At 40.9% G+C, this 16243-nt stretch overlaps 1 protein-coding gene across 1 annotated transcript; it reads right to left on the bottom strand.

Annotated features, from left to right (window-relative positions):
• LOC118110103 (cytochrome c oxidase subunit 8B, mitochondrial) lies at positions 1-2153 on the bottom strand. Its single transcript, XM_035157712.2, has 2 exons — positions 1895-2153; positions 1-272 (listed from the first exon to the last, which is right to left on the bottom strand). The coding sequence occupies exons 1-2, from the start codon at positions 2000-2002 to the stop codon at positions 177-179; spliced, it is 204 nt and encodes a 67-aa protein (XP_035013603.1). The 5' UTR covers positions 2003-2153; the 3' UTR covers positions 1-176.
• Positions 2154-16243: the final 14090 nt, after the last annotated feature.

The following is a 16243-nucleotide window of genomic DNA, read 5'->3' as shown; positions in this document are numbered from 1 at the left end:
TCTATGTATTGAGCCTTAATTTATTAGTAAGAGGTTGACAGGTGCACATGCACATTATCATAGAAGGAAGGAACAAGTGAATCCCATCTGTTTACGAGAAACACAGCAGAATGAGATGTGAAGGGAGGGTGGGTTGACAGAGCGGCTGCTGTCATCAGCATCTTCAGCTGTGACATCTACTGCTTCTTCTTGTAGTCCTCCAGGTGAGCCAGGATCCAGCCAGAGGGGCCCAGGATGGCCACAAACAGGGCTGTCAAAGCTATGACCTGCTCCTGTGAGATACCAAAGGGATTGATTAATAATACTACAATTCATTTTTTACACTTCATTACATTACATTTCATTTAGCTGACGCTTTTATCCAAAGCGTCTTACAATAAGTGCATTCAACCATGAGGGTACAAACCCAGAACAACAAGAATAGAGAAAGTGCAATATTCTTCAAGAAAGCCAAACTACAATGTGCTATATGTAAGTGCCATATAAGTGCTACTATCTTTTTTTAATTTTGTATTCATTTATTCATTTTTAAATTTTTTTAATTTTGAGCATTGGTAAGAATGTTAAACACAGAGTTCAAACATTAGTCACATTTGTCCATAGTCACATTTCAGGTTGTCAACTTTACTAAAACAGAGAGAAGCACCTGATTAGAAACCTCAGTTAGAGCCACATGTGACTGAGGGATCCCCCTCCGAGGACTTATCACTAAGGAGTCAATCCAAAAATCTGAACTTCAGAATTCCTCCAGTAATTCTAACTACAAGCCGCAGCTAAAAAACTACTGTTTTCTATGCATCTAATGCATCACTGTTGTTTCAGCTGAATCCACCTGAATAAATACGTTTCAAACCCCTAGTGCTCTTACAGATCTGTTAACTCAGTAAAATCTCTGTCTGTCTCTGTCCTTGGTACAGAGGGAAGTAGCAAGCAAGAAAACTGTGTATAAACAGAGAACTGTAACATGTTTGTTAATGTGAAACAAATACATATTGGATAATTATTAAAATTATTTAATTTTTCTTTCATATTCATGTTAGCCTATGACTCTGAGTGTATTTAAACTAAAACCAGTATACTGTGAGGTAACCTTCGGGTTCCAGACCAGGAAGTATCTGATAAATAATCAGATTAACCAAACAAGTCTAAAGTCCATTGTAGTCACAAAAAAAAAGGGGGGTTATTGTGAATTATGGCCTGGTGAAGTTGGACATTTCAGTGTCTTTATAATTCCTCGGGCTGATAATATGAGCACAGGTTTCATACAAAGTCTGTGTTTCACTCTGTCTGGTCTTGGTCTGTCTCAAGGTCAGTGACTTGGCTCCTGCTGAACGTGTTTACACACTGACCTCACATTAAACCTGCACTAATATCAAACCTCTGCTGTGCTCACTAACACTTTCTTCTATCTCTGTGTGCTGTGGTTAATGGGAGCACTTGTATTAGAGACGTTGTCTGTAACTTGCTGTTGGTGTGTGAGCTAGCAGACGTGTACGTGTTGGAATTACGCGGAATAATGGCGAGATACTGACGCACTTATCTGACGTGTTGAATATATAGACCTATTTGTCTGGTCGCCTGATAAAGCATTCACATCAAAATGGTCGGTATTTCACTGCACTTGGAAAATAATATTTCATACACATGAATATTAGAAGTATTAGTATGGGAGAAGCAATGGTGTAAAGTTTGTGTAAAAGCTGAGTAACCATGTGCGTAACCATGACAGTTTGGCGCAGTTAAGGTAAAGTCATACTATTCTGTCACAACAGGCTGCGGCGCACCGTCGCAGAAAAGCTCCCGGTGATGTAGCGGGGTGTGTGTTGCTGCTGTGCGGGGACAGGAGCTGTTGTCTAGGCGCATGTTGTGTCCGTGGAGCCGTGCACTCACTCACCCCTGCAGTGACAGTGTGTTTGGCAGGTTTGGACGTCAGGTTAGCCACAGGGACCAGCTGCGTCCTCAGCGCGCTCCTGAACAGACGGGACACGGCGGGCAGAGACATTGGGACTGGTCGGTGCTGCAGACACGAAGGACTGGAGGAGAAGGAGGAGAACCGGAGAAGAGGGACGACAGGCGGCTTTACAGTTACTCACACTGCTGATCGACTTCCAGGTTTCATCTACCAATATGTATGTGTGTGTGTGTGTGTGTGGGTGGGTGGGTGGGGGCGTGCGTGTGTGTGTGCGCACATTACGCCGCGGAATGTAATTGGTCGTCTCACCTCCCACCACATGACACCGTGACCGATGAGCGCGGAACGTGTCCTGGTTTCACCCCGAGCTGTGAACACTCGTCCAGGAAGCTGCAGGCACTGAGTGCTTCACTGCTGGAGGTTAGTGACAAGTCATGGAGATAGAACAAATACACGTATGTTCCCCTGCACCTCTTTGACAACAGGTCTGCCTTAACTTCAGACCAAGTCATACACTCCTATGGTCAAACAGTGTGACATTACATTACATTTCATTTAACTGACGCTTTTATCCAAAGCGACTTACAATAAGTGCATTCAACCATGAGGGTACAAACCCAGAACAACAAGAATCAAGAAAGTATAATATTCTTCAAGAAAGAGCTACTAAATCGCTTTTTTTATTTTATTTTGTATATTTTATTCAAGTTATAGTCGGAAGAGATGTGTTTTTAGTTTGAGGTGGAAGATGTGTAGACGTTCTGCTGTCCTGATGTCATTGTGGAGCTGGTTCCACCATTTAGGAGCCAGGACAGCAAACGAGTGTTTATCTCGCAGTGAGGGAGCAACAAGCCGATTGGCAGAAGCAGAGCAGAGTGAACGGGCTGGGGTGTAACGTTTGACCATGTCCTGGATGTAGACTGGACCCGATCCGTTCGCAGCACGGTACGCAAGTACTAATGTTTTGAAACGGATGCGGGCAGCCACTGGTAACCAGTGAAGGGAGCGGAGGAGCGGAGTAGTGTGAGTGAATTATAGGTAGGTTAAAGACCAGTCGAGCTACTGCATTCTGGATGAGCTGCAGTGTTCATCTACATATGCCTCAGATTGTTTACAAGCTAATGTCCAGTGTTATCAGGGAGTTCACCATGCAGATGATAAATGGGCAGTAGCAGAGAGACATGGTCTGAGTAGTAACTCTGAAGGCTAGTTGTAGTCGTCACATTTGTCTTAATATAGTGTATGTAGGTAAAGCAGCTTCAATATTCGGTTTATTGTCATTCTTCCAGTATTTCCATACACGTAAAAAAACAACATTGTATTTCTGCTCAGCATCCTACTGGATCTTGAGCAGATGCTCATGTACCTCTTTCCTGACGCCAGGCCTTGAGAAGGGTGGTGAGGGTCCCTGATAAAAAGTCAGTGGCTCTGCGGATGCAGCTTTAAAACATGGGTGACTCCAAACATAGCCAGTTTTTAATGTTGGTCCATATGAACCTTGTGACCCATGTATTCAGTATGATATGGTAGGGGGCTGAGACCCTAAAAGAGATGTTAAAAAGATATAACTACTTCATAATATGAAATATCCCATTAGTCCTATACTGCATCGATTACAGGTTTTATAAATGTATTCTGTATTATCCCTGTCAAATAAAATAAGATTCTTTTTGTCTTTTTAAAAACACACATAAGCTAAGTGTTATCATGTAGATATTAAGGCTGAGACCGTAACATACCTGATGTTCTTGCTTCAAGGAGGAGGCTGATGCACAGTTCTGAGCACTGATCCAATTTGTGTCTCTGCAGCATGCACAACGTTCAGGGCAAGATACCCATTCATTATTCTTTCTTCCATGGACTAATTGACATGATTTCCACTTTTGAAAATCATTCCTACTGATATGTTTATCTTGAAATTTGACAATACAGTGTGAGTATTGTGAGATCTACATGTATGTTGACTGTGATTACTTACAAATGTTTTAGGCTGAAGCTATTTATTGTGATTTATAAACTATTGGTTATTATTTATAATTGTGATAAACACAAACACACAAACAAATCTAAGTAGCAAAGGGGAGATTCATACCTTGTTTATAGCTTTTGCCACCTCTAACTCCAAATGTGCGTCGGAGAGTCCCATCAAGCTGCAGCCATTTTCAGCAAAAAATCTCCTCCCATTTCTCGCTTTTCCGCCCCCAACTTTCTTGTGAAATGTGTGCAGAGATTTCTGTGGATGACAGGCCTTCTTTTGACATATCTAAAAATTAAATTCAGAGTAGGGTTCTCAAAGACATTTTACCCTGGGTTTGTCACCAGCCTACCCGAGTCATCCGACAGGACTAAGGCAACACCGGCACACATATTTGGCGCTCTTGCCAGAACATGAAAAAAAGGGCTGTTTTTTTGTCTACATCTTGATTTAATTTTTTTGTTACACTAAATAGAGTCCAATTAAAAAAATTTTTTTTGCTAATTCCCTTTTGACCAGGAAAAAGAAAAATGCTGTACATTTCAATTTTTTAATTTTAAAATGAAAATCTATGAACCACTAGTTTTTTGTTTTCCAATACCCGTTCCTTGACAGAAAATCCAATGACCAAAAGATACACTGAACCAGTAGTTTTTGTTGCCAGAATCAAAAACCAAGAATAAAAAAAAAATATGTTGTTTTATGCAAAGTCTTCTTCTAATTTTTCATATTGTATTATTGCTTGAAAATGGCAGACACATGACACGGAAGAGTAAGTAAAAATATTTTTAAATAAAAGTCAAGAGAATAGAACATTAATGTTAGATAGATAGACTAAAAGAATACGTAAATTAATATATGTGTCAATAAATCCATATATATGCAACATAAATGAATGGTTAATTTCTTCTTATATTTTCATTTAATTAAATCAAATTTTATTTGTGTAGCACAAAATCATAACAAACCCTATCTCAAGGCACGAATGGAAGTTCCCCCAGCAGTCTAGGCCTATAGCAGCATAACTAAGGGATGGTTCAGGACTCACCTGATCCAGCCCTAACTATAGGCTTTATCAAAAAGGAACGTTTTAAGTTTAACCTTAAATGTAGAGATAGTGTCTGCCTCCCAAAGCCAGAGTGGGAGCTGGTTCCACAGGAGAGGAGCCTGGTAGCTGAAGGCTCTACCTCCCATTCTACTCTTACAGATTCGTTGAACCACAAGGGAGCTTGTATTTAGGGAGTGAAGTGATCTCTTTGGACAATACAGTGTTATGAGCTCTTTGATATATGAAGGGGTTGATTTAGGGCTATTTAGAGCAGGATCTTTAATTCTATACCAAATTTTACAGGGAGCCAGTGCAGAGAAGCTAAGACAGGAGTAATATGACCTCTTGTCATAGTTCCTGTCATCACTCCTTCTGCAGCATTTTTAACAGATTCATCATCCTAATAATAAAAAATTACAATAATCCAGTTTAGAGGTAACAAATGCATGGACTAGTTTCTGAGCATCCTTTTGAGACAGGGTGTTTCTAATTTTCATGATTTTGCACAGTCTGTCCTAGAGACTTGTTTTATATGTGGGTCAAATGACATGTCCTGGTCAAACATAACTCCAAGGTTCCTCACAGTAGAGCTGGGGGCCAAGCTAATACCATCCAAGATGGTCTTTCCAAGACAGTGTCTCTCTGAGATGTTTAGTGAAAAGTTCTGGGTCATCCAGGCCTTGATGTCTTTAAGAAATTCCTGAAGTTTAACTAAGTGATTAGATTTATCAGGCTTCAAACATAAGTACAGCTGGGTGTCATCTCTGTAATAATGGAAGTGTATGTGGTGCTGTAGAGGAAATTTGACTTTGCAAGACTTCTGAAATATAGAGAACAGATCTTACAGCATGCGGACATGTGAAGATGGGTAAGACAAAGAAACATTCTCGGCGTGCTCTTTAATACAGAAAGAGGTGATGTATGTGCGTAAGAAGCAGATGTGTGTGTGTGTGTAAAGATAAAGTGTGTCTGTGAGAATGGAGTCGAAGTAAACCCCAGGAAGATATGATTGGACAAGACAGCACAGTGATTCCCAGTGGCTCCAATGTCCGGATCTCTCAGAGTATTGACGAGACAGACACAGTGCTAGCGTTCAGTCACTTTACTCAGCCATGCTCTTAAACATAAACAAAGGCACTGCGCATGCGCGACTTACAAATGTTGACTCAACCGAGCACACGGGTACACAAGCATAAGTGATCCTCATGACCATACAACTATAATGTGATCAATATACCACATCATTCCTCCTTTAAGCTGAAAAACATCCAACTAAAATTATTCCAATAGACAACTGAAAATATTAACAACCATGTTATCCTTAACCTAATAGCAATTATCTGGTTATTCTTAACAAAAATAGAATGTGACCTCAGTTTAACTCACATAACATTTTTACATTCAACATTTCCTTATGTATAAAGTAAGGTGCTCAAACTGTGTAAGTACATGCATATGAACGCAGTCCACGGAGGCCATACAGTCTAAGGCACATATCGCTCAGGTGGTTTAGTCACTCTGTTTGAGCGCCTCAGAGCCACAGGTTCAGGCTCCAGGAGCTCTGGTGTTGACATAGTAGTGTCCACACTGTCGTGAGTGCTGCTGCCGTCTTGTCAGTCCAACTGTTCTGCCTGCAAACCAGTACCACCTGTACCTGGCTCAGCAATGACACAAGCTGGTCTCCATGGCGTCTGTGTACTGTGTCGAGTCCCGCTCTCTGACTTCATACGACACAGGACCAGTCTGTCTCATGACCAATCCAGGAATCCACTTATGGCCACCTCCCACAGTGCTGCGCAGATACACAGCATCATCCCCTTTGAAGAAACGATCTGCAGCACTGCGTCGTGGAGGTCCTTTTGTTGGTACTGTCCCTTGCACACCAGCTCCTTGGTGCAGGGTTTGAGAAAATCCAGCCTTGTTCGGACATGTCTGTGTAAAAACAGATCTGCTGGGGACTGTCCAGTTGTGCAGTTAGGCTTCGTCCAATACAGCAACAGGAATAGTGAGATTTTGAACATATCTCTCTGCCAGACCATTTGTGGATGGATGTCCCGGGGCACTTGTGGTGTGCCGAATTCCATTCTGCTTGACAAAAGTCTGAAACTCCTCCGATGTAAATGTGGTAGCGTTGTCTTTCACAATTTGTTCTGGCAGACCATAAGAGGCAAACAGCCTCGTAGTGGTACCTTGAGAAGTGATTTGTGACATGTGAAACACTTCTAACCACTTTGTGTACGAATCAACAATTATCATGCACATGTTGTTCAGGAAGGGTCCCGCAAAATCTATATGCAGTCTCTTCCAGGACTCACCCAGAAACTCCAAGAGGTGTTGTTAAGGCCGTAGCCGTCCCCTGTCTGTCTTAGTATGTATTGTCTGTGTGTGTGTCTCTCCCTCTCTGTGCACGTGGAAGATATGTTAAAAAGATGCTCCTCCTCCTTATGGCCTGGTGTCAAAGACGGGGATTCCGATTGGAGCGGCATTAACCCCGCACCTCCAATCAACAAGAAGCACTTAGGGAGGGAGGCCGTATATAATCTGTCCAGCTGTGTCAGTCGGGGCAGCTGTATGTCCTGTGTGAACAGCTCGCCAAACTAGCTCCTGAGATTCTGTTTGAATTTAGAATTGATGTAAGAGAATCAGTCTAGAAGTGTTTTTAGAGAATTTATGACTTTTGATTTGAAAACTGTCGTGTTGTGAATGAGTATTGTTATTTCGTTTTGGTTTATTCCAGATAGCTCTTGTTAAGAGTCCTCCCTTTGTTATATTTGTTTTCATATTTGAAATAGCACCTTGTTGCTTGTTCTTTGGTTAATTCATATTATTTGTGTTGTCCTGCAATCTTAAAACCAGGTTTACATTAAAATAAACAGCTTACATACCAAAACCATCTGGTTTTATGTTGCCACCTCATTCCTTGCGAGCCGGGTCGTAACAGGTGTAATGGAAGAGACTGCATATAGACTGCATACTAGATAGTAAATCTAGTAAATAATGGTCATATTAAATCTGCCATGAGGTCACTAAAGGACATCTTGTCAGGTCACACATGGTACGGTCATCTTGTCACACATGATATGCATAAGCAGAGATAATAGTGTGGTTACATAAGCATGCTTAAGTAGAGATAATACATAGCATAGTATGATTATATAATTTTCCATTACACTCCTCCCTCATACAATGATCACTAAAGTATTTACAAAACACCATAATGGACATCAGACCCAGAAATTCACAAAGATCTAGGACATCATCAACATGGTGATATGAAAGAATTTGCTGTTTTTGTGGAAACAAAGGTGCGAGGGTCTTCTGGTAATCCTATCATAGTTAATTTTGGATTGGCTGACATGCAAATATAACAAGAAGAATAGATGGCTTGTCAAGCGGAGAAATTTACAGCCTGCAACCAATTGTTTTAAACCCATGGTTGTGTAAGTATGGAGTTGATGGGACTTGAATCTGCTGATCATCTTTCCTGAGATCTGTTAGTGGAGTGTTATGAGATGGGGATAGTGTTGTTTGTCAAGTGTGAATTATCATCATGCTGCGGAGGTGTCTCTAACATGTATACTATAGGAACAACAATGATAATGGAAATTAAAAGCAAACAACATGTTGTCCCTGGTATGCCACACAAGCCCGGATGACGGAACGGATGCCATGGTGGTCTGCGTTCCATCGTTGATCCCGTGGTTGTAATATTTATAATAATAATATCTTGCATTTATATAGCACCTTTCAAGAGACCCAAGGACGCTTTACATATGTCCGTGAGGACAGAGCAGAAGAGAAAAGATAAAAAGTAATTAGCACAAAACAGGATAGAAATAAGCAGCAGGGTGGAGCAGTAACTGAGGCCTAAGGCCTTGGTTAACAGGTGGTTCTTGAGGAGTTTTGTAAAGCTGTCCAGAGATGCAGCGTTGTGCATTTCGGCAGGGAGAAAGTTCCAGAGAGTGGGGGCTGCGACACAGAAGGCTTTGTCTCCAAAAGTTCACAGTTTGGTGTTGGGGATGGAGAGAAAACCTGAATTTGAGGACCGCAGCCTTCTGAGTGGAGTGCAGCTGTCTGCTAGTGCATCAAAATGGACTCTCCAGCCCCATTAACAATATTGATCTTGAATTTGTTGGATGGAATAATTACTCCTGCTTTTTGCAATGATTCAAAAACTGGAGTAATGCCTTTAATGGCTTCAGTTTTTAATGGATATTGCTGGTGGCAGGGCCTGAAGTCAGATTTAGGCGTTATAACTACAGGTTCCGCATTTTGATTAAGCCCACATCATGTTTGTCTTGAGCCCTCAGTGTCTTAGGGATTTCCTGTAGTGCAGGGATGTTCGCAACATCCGTTTGAGACAAGAAATGATGAGACAACGACATTAAAGGTACCAGATGAACGATTCGCTGCGTGTGCATTGTAACTGAGAAAACAAAACAACAAAAATATATAAATATCTACACCTTTGGAGATCACTAAATCCAGTATGTGGCCATGGTTATGAGTAGGCCCAGTAATATGTTGAATAAAATCCTAAGAGTTTAGAAGTTGCATGAACACCATGGCCTTGTAGTCCGAGTTGTCATCAATATGCAGATTAAAATCACCAGTTATGATTATCCTATCATTGCTATTAAACAGTGTGACAGCATTTCAGACATTTCTGGTAAAAATGAAGCTACAGGTTTTGGAGGGGGATAAATAGAGATAAAAAACACTGGATTTTGACTTTCAAATCTAAAACCTTGATATTCAAAAGATAAAAAGGTACCTAGACTGACGCTTGTTTAAAAATATAACTGCTAGACCTCCCCCTTTCTTTCACTCACGTATTGTGTGTATATAGCTAAAGTTTGGGAGGGAGGCTTTGTTTAAGAGAGCAGCTCCACCGGATTCGAGCCATGTTTCAGTCAGGAAAATAAAATCAAGCTTATGTTCCCTGATAAAATCATTTATGATGAAAGTCCTATTAGTAAGTGCACAAAGGTTTAAAGAGCCATTTTTACCTTCTGTCCATGTCTGAGACCACCTCCTCGACTGCCTCTTTGCTTTTCTTTGTTCATCACAAATAAAATCCAATCTGTGAGTAATCCTGACAGGAATGTCAGAGGCTGGGGGTGATGGTGTACCAGAGACAGTATTGGAATTTATCCACAAGGGGGAGCTAGTGGCAGCATGGGGAGCATGACTGTTTAAAGTGGCAGAAGAAAAGGAGGGGGTGACAGGTGATGTAAATAGTCAGTCACACGGGGTAAATAGTACAGCGTGCTGCAGATTACCCTCAAGCATGCGACTACCCTGCAAACGTGGATGCAGACCGTCTCGTGCAAACAAGGGAGAGCGATTCCAGGATAAATTGAAGTTGTGAATGAGACCAATGTTGTGAGTGGAGCATACGGACTGGAGCCAGGTGTGGATGAGAAAAGAGTGTTTGAATTTTTCAAGAGTTTGGTTATCAGAACATGTTACAGGAACGGAATATACTTCTTTAACGATTTTGCCAGAAGCGCCAATGGAGTGTGGGAATCGACCACTTTCTTTGGGTGGAACAGGAAATCATCTCTCCTTATCACAGAGTGTGTTGCACCAGAATCAACCCAAAACATTGTTTGTATGCCATTGATTGTTAAAGCATATTGTGGTAGTTTCTCAAAAACTGCAGTGTCCCATTTAGCATATGTGCTAGTAAAGTCATTTTTCATTTAAAATCAATCAATCAATAAATCAAATTTTATTTGTATAGCCGATATTCACAAATTCTAAGCATGTGATTGCTTCAGATATCAGTGTGGGTGTGTGTGTCAGTGACAGTCTGTGTGTCACTATCTTGTTTGAGTGGTTTGTGTGTTATACCGTTCTCAGGCGTCGAATGAGTCAGAGTTTCCACTGCTCTCTCCTGGTCCCCCTCCTCCAGTCAATCAGCCTGGGTAGTTGCAGCTTGGTTCTCTAGACAATCCCTCGCCCAATGTCACTTCTTTCCACAAATCCCTGATCTGAAACTATTAGAAGGTCGTTAGTGACTTTTGCCAAGGCTGTCTCCGTGCTGTGATGAGCTCTAAACCCTTATGGAAAGTCTTCATATTACTTTACTGGAGAAATTCACACAGTTGATCGGCTACAATTTTGTAAAGGATTTTAGACAGGAAAGGGAGGTTGGATATCAAGAGTGGGTTTTTTGAGAAGGGGTTTAATTAAAGCTAGTTTAAAAGATTGTGGTACATATCCTGACGATAATGAAAGATAGATTGTATTTAGTAAAGTACTATTAATTAGGGTCAGAATTTCTTCGAGTAACTTTGTAGGAATGGGATCTCAGATACAAGTTGTGGGTTTAGAAGATGAGATTATTGTGGATGCTGATCAAGGGTCATCAGAGAGAAGCTGTCTTAATAATTAATAGGATTCTCAGCTGTTCCTGAGATTTCTGTGCTTGATGATATATTAATCAATTTAAGGGCAGGAGATGGTGGATTTTATTCTGAATAGTTAGAATTGTGTTGTTAAAGAAGTCCATAAAGACATTGCTATTCAGGGTTGGAGGAAGGTTCAATGGAGCTGTGACTCTCTGTCAGCCTGGCTACAGTGCTGAAGAGAAACTCAGGGTTGTTTTTATTTTCTGCAATTAATGTGGAGTAGTAGGCAGCTCTTGCATTGTGGAGGGCCTTCTTATATACTATATAATAATATAGATTTTTGAACACAGTTGTTAGGGCGCCACTTCCTTTCTAGTTTGGTATCTAGTGGTATCGACAAGATGGTCAATCTCAGTGGAACTAGGGTTTCTAAAGAATCCGTCAATTATATTGAGGGATGATAATGAGTTATTTAGTAACTATAACTATTTCCTTAAATTTATCTACAGCACTATAAGGAAGACATCTAGAAAAGGATAATAAATCAATATTGTCACCTGAGATTAATTTATTAACCAAAACAGCCTTCGATGATAATCATCATACATTTAAAAGCCCACATTTAATTATCTTGCTTTGTTCTGTTTTTGTAGAGATTGTGTAGGACTGCAGATCTGCCTCCTGGTCCCAACTCGGGGATGTCAATTTGGCTTTATAAGCTGAGTTATATTCGTACATAAGAGAGCCGCTCCATCCTTTGGAGACAGAGCTTGTGTGTCGAGCCCTCACCCTCTGGAACTCTCTCCCTGCCGAAATGGATCCCTGGACAACTTCAAAAAACTCCTCAAACACCACCTGTTCACTACACCACCTGTTCACTAAGGCCTTTGGCCTCAAAAGTTGATGGCTTAGAGGGAGAGAATAGTGAAGTCAGCTCAGAAAGATCTACTGAAAGTGGTCTCAATATAAATCTGGTGCCACAGTTGGTTCTAAGGTTTTTGTACTAGACAATGTATGTGTTATTCATGGGGAGGGGGTGGTGAATTATTTTCCTTGATGGTTACAATTTTATTTGTAAAGAAGTTTATGAAATCATTACTGCTCAGAGTTAAAGGAATAGATGGATCAATAGAGCTATGTCAGCCTGGCTATAGTGCTGTACAGGAACCTGGGGCTGCTCTTCTTCTATTTATGATGAATAATAGGAGGATCTGGCATTTCAGAGCGCATTCTTGTATGTTATTAGACTGTCTTGAAATACATAAAGTCCTCCGACTGACGTAGTCGGATGTCGTCATTGCTGACATGAATAACAATCTTAATGCAGAGGTCACCAACCCATCCAAATCCTTCACTGTCGATCCCTGTAACGCTCTGGACACACTGGCATGCGGTTTCTCCAGCTGTCTGTGGCAGTTGTCTGTTGTTCACATGTGCAGCGTTTCCACTACTGGCAGCAGAGCCACTGGGGGGGAAATTTGTTGCAACAATGCTACCTAGGGGAGTTTCACCCCAAGGAAATTACTAGAGCTAAATTGTGAATCAGCAAGGTCCCACAGGTTCATCAAATACCACAGGGCGAGATACGGTTTCAGTTTAAAAGGAAAATAACTTTATTTAACAAACTAATTACTTAGGCAGGGTAATGAGGACAGGGCTGTGGCTTAAAACGGGGGCAGGGAACCAAAAATGGGAAGGGTCCACAAACTAACTGTTGTGTAAGTTTTCTGGAAGTTGGTAAAAGGAGAACTCAGGCAGCAGCTGATTTCTTATGCAGAAGGTTTTAATGTAGACTTGATGCTTCAAGGAGACCAGAAGGTTGAACAATATACAAACGCTAACAGAGTAACATGAGCAATTGTCACCCAAAGTCTGAAGATGTCTCCCACAGCATCCCCATATATCTTCCTCTACTTGCATCACCCATCAGCACATCCATGAATGGCTTGAATTGCTGTCACTCTCTGTGTTCGCATCCTATTGGATAGTTTATCCTAAAGTATGCATTCCTAAATCACATTGTGTCCTTACGTCTCGTCACTGGTGAAATACGCAAAAGAGTTAAAGTTGGTGAGAGTTGAAGTTGGTGCCTCTCTGTCTGGTGCATCTGAGTTAGATATGAAAGTCCCTCAACGTAGACACTACAATGTACTGTTGGTTGGCCCTTTATCTACAACCTGACCTTGGGTACTGCTTAGAGAGAGAAGGGAGTGTGTGTGGAATTAGACAGGCACTATTCTCCTGTACAGATATAATGTAATATACAATTTACATAATATATGGTGGCATATACAGTAATGTGAGGATCGTCAAAGATTCCTCAACATTAACCAACCGTGACAGTGCACACCAACAAAAAAAAGGGATTGTGAGGAAAACACCACCACCAGGTATAGGGTTGCCACCTTAGCCCCACAGCACCTGTCCGACAACGAAAAAAGAGAGTTAAATGACAGCCAAAGTGCTAGACATAACGGGTGCTGACAAAAATCAATATTGAAAATGAAATAACAAAAGAAACCAAATCCAGGAAAATACAAAATAGCCGAATTAAATAACAACACAAGATGCAAACAAAATTAATAACACAAATCAAAGCAAAGGCTTCACCACGCCGAAGGAAGCCACGCAAAACAACATGCTCTTCCATGCCAGGCTGCAGCCACTACGAGACTGGAAACGGAAGGAAAGAGAAAGAGACGTATGGCACACCCGTATATAAAAGGGCGCACAGCGTACTCAGTGTGCCAGGAAAGCTGGCACAATGCCGTACAGCGGCAAGGGGGGAGACCACCTCTGGCCACACCTGCATCTAGTGGCTTTTCCCTACATCACTGCTGATAATGTTTCCCTTTAATTTCCTCACTCTATGGTTTACAATTGCACTAGTCTTTTCCTCTCCAAAGCCGGCCTTTTTCCCTGGCACCATTACTAAGTATTCTCTTTACACTCTCTGCTTGTGTGGATAATTAGGTACGGTGTTCTCTATTTTTTGAGGGGTATTTATCCAAACCACATGTATATGATTTATTATCAGTGTCATCTGAACATTCTGCATCATGTTCTTTCTTTTTTTCCACTTGATTTTTTTTTTCTTCATTTAAAGATCTCAACAGTGGCTGGATTAGATTGATCATACGACTGTACCTCTCTCTGACTCAGCCATGCCCCGCTAACCACCCTTTGATTTATACTGTAATACTAGGGGTGTACACAAAAATCACGGTTTAGTATGTACCTCGGTTTTGAGGTCATGGTTTGGTATGTTTTCGGTACAGTAGAAACAAGGAACAGAAAACATTAAACAGATTTTTTATTTATTTTTATTCAACACTGGTTAACTGAGCAGACTATGGCTGTGTCTTTCTTACCTTAGTACATTTTACAAAAGTAAAAAACTAAATAAACATTCTCTCAAATGACTAAATAATAAAAAAATAGTAACATAAATATATATATTTTTTATAAATATCCATTAAGGTGCAGCGTGTAGAATATTAACTGTAATTAAACTGTACCGTTATTGTATTTTACGATTATCATTATTAAATATATGTATTTTCATGTGCTTTTTTCCCAAAAAATGATCTTGTCCACATAGTTTGCAGAGGGTGGCCTTGCTGGTACTAACAATGTCTACACAGTGGAGAACACTCTCACTATAGGGACAGAGGTTTATAAAGGGCTGGTGTGACTTGCTGTGTGAAATGTGGATGAGAGTAAACTTTGTAACGGGGCTCGATTACTTTCAGTGTGTGTTTGAAGCCTGCATTCTCAACAACAAAGAACGGTCGCATGTCTGCTGCTATAAAAATACCTATGACGCTCGTTATTGCTTTGACCACGAGCCGACAGCACATCCGGTCCTTTACTAAAGTTGTCCCTGGAAACTTGAGACTTGTACGCACAGAAATAAGTTCCACACGTGGACTTATTTGTTGCATTTGTTCGGTACCCGTGCGTATCGAAATACCGAGATACATGTACCGTTACACCCCTAGGTAATACAGACAGATGTTTCTAATACTGTACATAATAGACAGATACCTGGGTGTTAATAGTTAATAAGTTACTGTTTATAAACACAAGTGCTAAGGTTAGTTCATTGTTCCAGACACTTTGGACCTGTGGTGGTTTTAACATAAATTACTGAATACTTGGCATTTTTTTTGTGTTGTCTGAGTTTGTTGATTACCCTAAAAATGGTAACATTTTAGGGTTAATTTTACATCAGCCATCAACCCTTACTCATTGAGGTCTGTCTCTTACTATAGTCTGTGTCCTGCAGCTGACCAGCTGGTCTTGTCAAGGCCTTTTTATAGTGGCTGCCTTCTCAACACCACAGCACAAATGTTTTCTGGAGCACTTTATCCTGGGGGATAGAATTACACATGCACAGGCATATGCATGCACTCAAACACAACAGGACACATATTTAACCACTTTTATTTATGTTCATGAGACTAATCTTCTCCAAAAGACCAAAGCCCCATGATTGTATTTTCCAATAGGAAACACTTAAAGAATATACAATTGTAATATATTTGTACTGCAACATGTAGTAAGATGGTGTAAAAAACATTAATCACTCAACAATGAGCATGTTTTCAGAAAAAGAGGACACCTACAGAGGAGCGTCCTGTGAATATGTTTCCTTCTATGTCTCCCAGACACACACACACATACCCTGCATGGTCTGCACAATTTTATTTAGGAGTCTGTGTCACTTCATTCTCACTTATAAGACACAGGAGCAATGTTGCATGTGGACATATGTGTTGGTGTCAGAGAGAACTAGAGACAGATGCTTTGGTTTCACGTGTGTGTGTGTGAGAGAGAGAGAGAGAGAGGGCCGGGAGAGGGAGGGAGAGAGAGAGAGAGAGAGAGAGAGAGAGAGAGAGAGAGAGAGAGAGAGAGAGAGAGAGAGAGAGAGAGAGAGAGAGAGAGGGAGA

The sequence above is a fragment of the Hippoglossus stenolepis genome, chromosome 5, assembly GCF_022539355.2.
Source record: "Hippoglossus stenolepis isolate QCI-W04-F060 chromosome 5, HSTE1.2, whole genome shotgun sequence".
Classification (NCBI taxonomy): Eukaryota; Metazoa; Chordata; class Actinopteri; order Pleuronectiformes; family Pleuronectidae; genus Hippoglossus; species Hippoglossus stenolepis.
The sequence above is the reverse complement of the archived record's forward strand: the minus strand, read 5'-3'. Positions and strand labels throughout refer to the sequence as shown.